General features: G+C 39.7%; 1 protein-coding gene across 1 annotated transcript; it reads left to right on the forward strand.

The window, feature by feature from the left end:
- Positions 1–230: 230 nt before the first annotated feature.
- On the forward strand, positions 231–9,586 carry FGF20 (fibroblast growth factor 20). Its single transcript, XM_036250236.1, has 3 exons — positions 231–1,125; positions 6,449–6,552; positions 9,096–9,586. Exons 1-3 carry the CDS (start codon positions 840–842, stop codon positions 9,339–9,341), a joined length of 636 nt encoding a protein of 211 aa, XP_036106129.1. The 5' UTR covers positions 231–839; the 3' UTR covers positions 9,342–9,586.
- The last annotated feature ends 513 nt before the right edge of the window (positions 9,587–10,099 follow it).

Raw genomic sequence — 10,099 nt, forward strand, 5'->3', positions numbered from 1 at the left:
AGGTAACGCCCTTTTTCCCTTTTCCCTCTCTTACCTTTCTTTGCACCTGTCCACTGCAGGCTCCCACCAGCTCCCAAGGAGTCCAATTCTCCTCCTCTTCTCTCCTTTTCCTCTCCTACCCATCCCCCTCCCAGCCTCCCCTCCCTCCCCACTTCCCCTTCTATATACCTGCCAAGCTGAACTCCTTTTAGCAGCCATCCATCACTGCAAAGGAGCTCACATCAAAGGCAGCAGCAGCGGAGCAGCATCAAGGTTGTTCCAAAGACAGCCCCAAAGAGGGGTCTTGACTGCGCCTCCCCGAAGTTGCTGGCCAGCTCTGGCCAAGTGTGGGAATGATTTTTGCGACTGCACGGATAGAGAACCGTCAAGGGCCCCTTTCGGTCACTTCCGAAGAGCAAAAACGTGTTGAGAGGAGGCCGGTTTAAGATTTCAAACAGAACCTCCCCAGCGCGCATGAAAGGACTTGATTAGCATATGTCAAGAGGACCCGCTTATATACTCGGTGTGTATGTACACAGGACTGATCTGATCAGTTTGCGGACTTGGAGCCCCTGCCCCCAGCCCAGTATTGGCAGCCGCAGCTATAGATGTTTCTGCAAAGCCAGCAGCCAGCTCCCACCTACCCAAGGAGAGAAGATCGCTCCAAGGCAGTGAACGCTCCCTTGGTATCTCAGTGTAAAGTCCATTCAGCGACCTCACAGGAGTAACCGGGTCTTAACTTTTTTGCGCTGTTTCGCTATAATTTTTCTTCATTTACCTCCCATCCCCGCTACACTTTTTTATTGGGGCGAGGGGTTCTTTTGTTTCGCGGATCCTCTGCCTCTCCCTTTGACCCCTCCATGGCTCCCTTGACCGAAGTCGGGGGCTTCCTGGGTGGCCTGGAGGGCCTGGGCCAGCAGGTGGGCTCGCACTTCCTGCTGCCTCCTGCCGGGGAGAGGCCGCCCCTGCTGGGCGAGCGCCGGGGCGCGGCGGAGCGGGGCGCCCGCGGCGGGCCCGGGGTCGCGGAGCTGGCGCACCTGCACGGCATCCTGCGCCGCCGGCAGCTCTACTGCCGCACCGGCTTCCACCTGCAGATCCTGCCCGACGGCAGCGTGCAGGGCACCCGGCAGGACCACAGCCTCTTCGGTACGTACTCGCACCCGCACCCTGGCTCGTCTCCAGCACCTCGTCCCCCTCCCTCCTCGCCTGCGCAGGGAGAGGGCTGTGCGCAGTCCGAGCGCTAGGGCCGGGTGACCGCGCGGCGCGCGGGGCCCAAGGAGCCAGCGCGGGGCCGGAGGCCGTGTCCTCGGAGCTCAGGCCAGCTGCTGCGGACGCGGGGGGCGTCGGGGGCGCCGGGGGCCGGGGGCGGAGGAGACAGGATGGGGCTCCGCCAGCACTTCGCTCCCGGCCCTTCCTGCTGCCTGGGTCTTCTTCGCACTCCTAACCTCGCAGGCGGTTCTGTTTGGTTTTGTTTTTGAAAATCCCCATATGACTTCCTCCCACTTCCTCTCACGTTTTCCCCAGGACTGTCTACCGTTTTGTCATCAGCAAAAATTAGTAACAGGAAGCATTCTGCTTCTTTAAACATACCCCGCAGTTTTGCATTCGGGGCTACGCCCCGCGGCTCGCTCTTGTGTGGGAGGCGAGCGTTCTCGGGTGCACCGAGAGCTCTGTGAGCGTCACCCGGAGACCGATCCCCTCTCCGGGGCGCCTCGCCACCGTCAGGCTCCCCTGGCAGCAGTCCCCGCGCTCCCGAAGTTCTATTTGGATGAGGGAAGGAAAAAAAAAAACCCTATCCGGCTACTGAGCATGCCCAGTCCTTCAGCCAAGCTCCTCTAGAAATTGTGAAACCCCAAAGCAAAGATCTTGGTGTTGACCGCACGTAAGAGGAAATGGGGAAGCGAAAGAAGATATGGGTGGGAACACCTAGGGACAGGTTTCAGAATACCTCCAGCAGTGCCTGGCAGCAGAAGGGGTTAAAGGAAAGAAACAAGTGAATGATTGTAAAGTCACTAGACTGAGAAATCATAAGGTCTCCACTGTTAATTATCCCCAGCTAGCTGTGCGAGTAGCAAGTGCCCTCACCAGGCTGGGCCTCGGGTTTCTTCACTGTGCAATGATGGGGTTAAATTGGGTGATCTCTGTATATGCTTTCTGGTTCTGACATCCCAGGGTCTTTCCCCCCATTGTGGAAGTTTTCACCATATTAGAGTTAACTGCCTGGCATTCTCAAAGAGTTTTGATCATCAAATTTGGGACATCATTGGAGAGATTCACTGTCTTTTTTTTTTTTTTTTTTTAAAGATACCATTTACTTGTCAGCAGCAATGTGAAAGGGCCCAATACGGTATCAGATTTCCTTTCCTTCCCTCGGCACTGTGGGATTCTTTGAGAATCTCATCTCTAAATGGCCTTCTCTTATCTTGTCCCCATCTCCTTGTTTTACTCTCATTCCCCTTTTGGCTTGTATACTCATTAAAACTTCGGAGAAGTGTACATCTTGGACTGAGTGGCGTTTGTCACTCTAGATGTGGAAAGGAGCATGTGGTGGTCATTTGGTAGCACTCAAAGGCTTAGAAAGTTAACTTTTAAAAACCCATATGTTTGCAGCTTCCACTGATCTCTTCCAAATTCCCACTGACCATGAGTCAAACGTGTCATGACCTAGTGGCCAACCTTGGGGTCACTTTTAGAAAGTGGTTTCTAAATTGAAGTTTGAGATGCTGATGCTCAAGAACTTTGCTGACACCAGGTGGCTCAGTTCTCTGGCTTTAAGAATTACTGCACTTCATTCATGACAGAAAAATCCTCCAGCTACCAAAACATTTAGAAATGGACACAAATGTGTGAAGTCCTATAAATAGAGCAGGTGGAAGTTAAGCTTAGGTAATATTCAGACTCCCCCCTGGTTACAGAATGTAGCCTTGGAAATTATGTTTTTAAGATGCTTGTAAGTCAATTGTAATCTCCCCAACAACGAGTTGCTTCTTTCACTTTGTGTCTCATTATAAGACTGACCCTATGGGAAGAGATTAGTAAATATTTGTAGACTTAATAGCACTCATTAAACTGGTATTTAAATCCATTCCTTAAGAAATGAAGATTGTATATCAGAATTATTATTTTATAAGAATTTTATGTGCTAAAATTTTGTATAATTATTTAGTAATTGCAAAAATATGATGTAGTCTGATTCTGTGCTGGTTTGTCAGTCAATGGTGGAAGGCTACTTATCAGAACAAAATATTTACTGTCACACAAAGAGAAGATAACCCAGATTGGTCTGGAAGCCTAAAGGAGTGAACAGACTGTAAAATGCATTACAGTGCCTCCTAGTGGCCTCTGTAGCTAAGACATCATAATTTACTACAAAGGAGTAGGTGAGAAGAATGCTTATGTTTAGCATGTATAATATTATGTTTCTTTCTCTACTGCCTTCTTTTCCTAGTGTTTGAATTACTGATTATGAAATTATTTTGCTATTTTTCATTTAAACTCATTTCTGTATCATCAAAAAAAGAATTTTGAAAAAGCTTAAGATTGGCTATTCAGATGTTAAAGTAAATTAACATGTTTGATAATTTATATTGATTTGACTCTAATTAAGTAAAAAGTTTAGAATCCTGGATTTTAAAATTTCAAAACCACATCAATAGACAGAAAGGTCCCGGTGAGGTTAAAATAATTTCCTATCAGAATTAGCTCTATATTTATAATAGAGTTTCAGTACAGTAGGAAGACTTTATCTAATACATAAACATGGAATCATTACTTTAAAAAAAGCTTAACCTGAGATCAAACATATTTCTTTAAAGGCTTTCCTTTATTCTACCCTATTCTCCATAGATTTGTCTGATGTGGTTGCATTGTGGGTTGACTCACCTGTTTATTATGATTTCAAAAAAGGCTGGCTTTGAAAATGATACCAGAAAGACAAAGTACCCCCAAGTCTTTTTATGGGACACTGGGCATTAGAAAATCTATCTAAAATCTGTGATTACCTCTTAAGGAAAGTTTTTCATGTCTACTCTTTGTGAAGGAATTAGCTTAGTTGCCACCTCATATTATAAATAAGAAAGACTTGTCAAATCTCATTTGAGAATCAAATGATTACAAATTACTATGTGGTATACTATTTCCTTGAGGAGAAAAAGGATCAGAATTAAAAAGTGTGGCTAAAATCTTTAAGAGGAACATTAAAAAACAAATAACCCTTTCCCATAAACCCTAAAGACATTGCAAAATTATCTATACCTGGTTATGTATGAAGTTTTGGATATTATTTAATAAAGTTGAAACTATTAAATATAATTATTCTAAGAATATATGTAATTTTTATCTTTCTACAACTACATATTTTTGACAAGATAGCATTATCTTAAGATAAGAATTAAAGCATAGGTGGTTTTAGTTTTGCAAGAAAAATGAACATTTTATAAGATCTGTTATATAATTGGGCTATATGCAAATGAAATATATTTTATTGTATTTGAAAACTGGTTCTATTATTCATCCTAATCAGTTAATCAGTTCCTGTTCTTTGAAAGACAGGAGCATCTTAATGTAAATCAGATACTTAAAGAGAATTGAGTTACATGTGAGCCATAGTATCCTTTTCAATTTGAATTTAACATTCAATACAACTTCAAGTAATTACACATTTGTAAGTATATCTTGGATGAAATTCCATTAATATATCTACTTCTACTAATCATAATTCAGCCTGATATTTTTTTATTTCTAATATGAATCGCTCATTAATGAGCTTGATAGCAAATTTAATTGTCATTTACTCCCTACCTCTAAATTTGTCATTGTAATGGCTATTCTGTGGAGTCTGTGTCTTCCTGCTATATCTTATCTTCTCTCTGCCTTAGGGACACTGACTCTTTCAAGCCACTTATAGACTATTTAGTAATGTATTGTTGCTGTAAGATCCTTGATAGCTCTAGTGTTCTACATGATCTTCTAATAGTTTGAAAGAGCTCATTTGAGCTCTTAAGAACCCACATTTAGAGCTTAACAATCTATGTTTCTGCCAAAGAATTAAGTAGGCTCTGGACAGAATAGAGCCCTCTGTATAAGCAAATAGTTAGATTTTGTACTTTCCCTTGGACTTGGGAACATCACGTGCCCAAATAGAAACTTGCACAATAAATCAAGAAATGACTTAAAAGCAAGAGTCAAACTAAATGGTGCACATTTACACTGTTTGTAGAGCTTAAGAGGGGGTGAACGGGCGAAGGTAGAAAGCTATTGAGGAAGGAAGTTCCGAGTACAGAAAGTATGTCTATATACTTTTGCAGCAGTCTAAGGGGAAGAACAAGACAAAGACATTAGTCCAAAGGTTAGAAAAAACATGTTGCAGAATTAAGCATTAAGTTTTTTGTTTTGCTTTTTAATTACTATGGCATTTTGTAGTAAGTTTTTGACACTAGTTTATTTTCTGATAAATGAAAATAATTCTAGAAAGTTATTGATAGAAAAAATGATTTGCATGCTAAATTATTGGCATTTGGCTATCACATTTAATGAATTATAAAGTTCTTTTATTTTTTGAACTATAGAACTTACTTTTAAAAATCATGTGACAGAACAAAGCATATTATATAATCTATAAAGTTTTGAAACTACTGTATGTCTTTAAGAAACTGTGTCCTGAAGTAGAAACATTGGATTTGGGCTCAGAAGTGTGAGTTCGAGTATTGGTTTTATTAATTACAAACATCATGTCCTCAGGCAAGTCAATAAACCTCTTTGACCCTCAGTTTCTTTATATGTAAATGGAGATAATACTATATCTATACCTATGTCAGGGACTGTTTTTGAGGACCAGATAGAAAATGTAAATAGAAGACTTAAGAAACTATAAAATACTAACGTACCCATATAAGATACACTGGCTGCAGCTAGAAAGGATTGACTTGATTCATAGTAAACAACCCCCCCCCCAAAAAAAACAACCCCACTATAATTAATAGAACATGGTTATAATTAACTAATGGAATCACAGAGAACTAAGACACCTCTATTATATCCCAATTTATGATAATAATAGCTTTCATTTGTAGAATGCCTAAATGTGTATGTTAGTCCTTACCTCTCTCCTGTAGGGAGACATTTCACCCAATTTGCATAGGAGGAAATTGAAGTTCAAAGAAGGCAAATGACTTGCATAGTCCAAATAGCCAGTAAATTACTGAACTGGAATTCAAAACCAGGTCAGTCTGGTTTAAGGTTTTACACCTTTAACATTATACCATGATGAGCATTATTTTCTTTTTAATTTATTTTCCATCTATAAAATCACCTGAATAAGATAATTGTACAGGACTTCTCAGTTTACAAAGGACTTTTCTGCACATCATTATTTTTAGTAATATTAATCTACTGCTGTTGGGAAGATTTTTATTAGTTATATGTTCATTAATAAATACAAATCATTATTTTTCTTTTTAAATAAATGTAGGTATCCTGGAATTCATCAGTGTGGCAGTGGGACTGGTCAGTATTAGAGGTGTGGACAGTGGTCTTTACCTTGGGATGAATGACAAAGGAGAACTCTATGGATCAGTACGTATTATTTTAAAAAATTATGTAATTCATAAAACAACGACTATTAATTTTATAAGTAAAACATCTACTAATAATGCATTTCAGAAGAAATATATAAAATATATTTTTGTACACATTATAATTCTACATCCTGATATGTTTCTATGTGTCTGGGTAATGGTAGAATAACTCAGTTTTATTTTCTAAACCCTACATCCTTACTGCTTTCAACTCACTAGTTTTTCCCGCTCATTATCTTGGGTCTTTCTACTTTTCTTCATATTTTGGTCATTCCCATCAGAGATAAAGAAAATGAGAGCATTTTTTTTTTTTTCTGTCATGTTAGATTCTTTTCTCCTTTACATTCATTTAATATAAAATTTCTTTACTCTCTATCATCTTCCATAGCTACATATATATCACTTAACTTGCTGACCTTTGTATGTAGGACATGAATGAATGAAATCTTAAATTACTGTAAGATGCAACAGATAATGGTAACCGCACTAGTTTGACCACACATGCAGTCTTGATCATTACAATAGCCACAAGCTCACTCAGAGTTGTGTTGGGCAATTTTTAACTTGCCACTGAGGATAACTGTACATTTGTGGGTCTACTATAAATGCTTTCAAATATGGGGCTGAAAGTAAAGTTTTCTGGTTAATATTTCATCAATATGAGAAGTATTTTTTTACAACAGCCCAAGAATTAGAGTAACAGGATAACAAAAACTCAATCTTCAGCAACATATAGATTTTTCTCTTTCACTGGTAGTATTTTTCATTTGTTCCCAATTGCTGATATAATTTTAAGAAAGTTGGGAAAGTGTAACTGTGTGCCATTCTCCCACCCATCTGCTCATATGAAATCACTTCTTAAAGTCAAAGTCTCTAACTATTTACAAAGACAATTTACTTTTTATGATTTAGCTATGGCACTGTCTGGTACCGCTTTTTTTCTTAAAATCTCAACTAAGACCACAATATACAGTTAGAATCTCAATATACACTGAGAAAAATTAGTAATAATGTTTTAGTATTAAGTATTCCACTTAGTATCTGTCCTTTGTAAGGGTACGCCTTGCTCTTCCAGGCTTTCTGTCAGCTCACAAGAAAGAGAATACTACATTGTGTAACAATCGTAAGAGCAGAATTGCAGCCCTGGCTGGTTGGCTCAGCAGTTGGAGTGTTGGAGCGTCAGCCCGCAGACCAGAGAGTCTCGGGTTTGATTCCGGTCAAGGGCACATATATCGGTTGTAGTTTGGTCCCCTGCCCTGGTCGGGGTCGTGCAGGAGGCACAATCGATGTGTCTCTCTCACATCAATGTTTCTCTCTCTCTCCCACTCTATCTGAAGATAAATGGAAAAGTATCCTTGGGCGAGGATTTAAAAAAAAAAAAAAAAAAGAGCAGAATTACAAGTGAAGGAGAAAAACATGCACATAATTTTCCTTCTTTTTAAACAAAAATTTTTTTTTCTTTATTGAGAGAGGTTTAGACAGAGAGGAAGGGAGAGGGAGAAAGAGATAGGAACATTGATGAGAGTGAACATCGATTGGCCGCCTCCTGCATGCCCCCCACTGGGGATCAGGCCCACAACCTGGGCATGTGCCCTGACCAGGAATCAAACTGATGACCTCTTGGTGCAGGGGTCGAGGCTCAACCAGTGAGCTGCACTGACCGGGCAATTTTCCTTCTTTATGGATGTGTTGGATTAAAAAAATCAACTGTAGTCCATCCCTTAGAATAATATACAATCTATCTTGAAGACACAAGACATCACTGGGCTTTTACTACATTTGCCTAATAGTAACATCCAGATCAAAGTTAATCATGGGGAATGTATCATCAAATAACTAATAAATTCATAAAGTAAAGATATATGATTTGGAGTGATCTTAAATATGGAGTTTGGATGTTAGCGAGATCTTGAAATGTTTCAAAATGCAGTAGAGATCTTCTATGTAGAACTTTGGCATCTAATGATGGAACAACATAAACCACAGGCCTGTTTGATGGTGATGGCAGTAGAAGGGAAATAAAATGGAATATGAGAAAGCTCACAATATTTTTTTAAGTATTTGAAAATAAAATTGAGAATTGACATTAAACGTTCTTTGAACTGAACTGCTAGGAGAAAGAATTCCAGATTACATAAGAATTAAAGCAAAATCAGCCCTGGCCAGTTTGGCTCAGCGGTTAGAGCGTCGGCCTGCGGTCCGGAGAGACCCGGGTTCGGTTCCCGCTAAGGGCACGTACTTCGGTTGCAGTTTGTCCCCGGCCCTGGTTGGTCGTGCGGGTGGCAGCCACTTGATGTGTCCCTTCACGTCGATGTTTCTCTCTCTTTCTCCTTCCTCTCTCTCCCTCCCACTCTATCTGTACAAAAAATGGAAAAATATCCTCGGGTGAGGATAAAAAAAAAAAAAAAAGAATTAAAGCAAAATCAAGTAAAAATAATCCTTGGCAAGGATATAAAGGTGAAGAAATAAAAAGAGTTGAGATTTTTCTAAAAAAAATTCTCTCAAAGGTTTTTTTAATTGTAGTTATCTTCTCTCTTTTAGGAGAAACTGACTTCTGAATGCATCTTTAGGGAGCAATTTGAAGAGAACTGGTATAATACCTATTCATCTAACATATATAAACATGGAGACACTGGCCGCAGATATTTTGTGGCACTTAACAAAGATGGGACCCCAAGAGATGGTGCCAGGTCCAAAAGACATCAGAAATTTACGCATTTCCTGCCTAGACCTGTGGATCCGGAAAGAGTCCCTGCATTGTATAAGGACATACTGATATACACTTAAAGTGCAACAGTGTTTCTGTCGAAGAACCCAACTACACCCATTTTTTCTTATTACAGATCTATTGTAAAAAAATAACCCAGAAAGACATTCAGAATGTCACAGAGCCTCTTTTCCGCTCAGAGACTGAATTTGGAAAGAATATTAAGAACAAACAAACAAAAGTTTTGACTTGACATTGATCAAGATCTTTCTTCGTAAGTGGGTTAAGTTCCCTTAGGTACACTGGCTCAGTCCTTCCTCGTAGATCGACACTGAATACCTGTCAAGCTGTGCATCCTGGGGACCTCACCTAGCTTGCTGCTCTGATGCCTCACCTCTCTGGATGATGTTTACTTTAAAAGTTACATTGAAAATAGATACTTCATGTTGAAGAAGTGAATTGACATAGCTGGCCAGGATTACTGCTACATAGATTTTAAGGACCTTGAAGGATTTTGCAGATTATGGCGTTCTATGTAAAAAACCTGGGTGTCACGTGGACTATAAAACATGCCACACCACGATGGGGCATTTTTTAAAGGATGGACCTATTTATACATTTTCAATTTGCAAATATTTATTATATATTTATTTATTAAAGAGTTTATTTTTTACTGGTATATGAAGATATTACAAAGAGAAAAAAACAACAAAAATTTCTTTATTGTGCCATTATTTTGTTGTGGTGTCTTTGTCTGTAAAGAGGACCTCATTATTATAATAATTAAACATAGAATAAGATCTTGAGTTTCTTTTACAAAATAAAGTATAGCATAGAT

This window comes from Molossus molossus, unplaced genomic scaffold, assembly GCF_014108415.1.
Source record: "Molossus molossus isolate mMolMol1 unplaced genomic scaffold, mMolMol1.p scaffold_m16_p_9, whole genome shotgun sequence".
In the NCBI taxonomy this organism is placed as follows: Eukaryota; Metazoa; Chordata; class Mammalia; order Chiroptera; family Molossidae; genus Molossus; species Molossus molossus.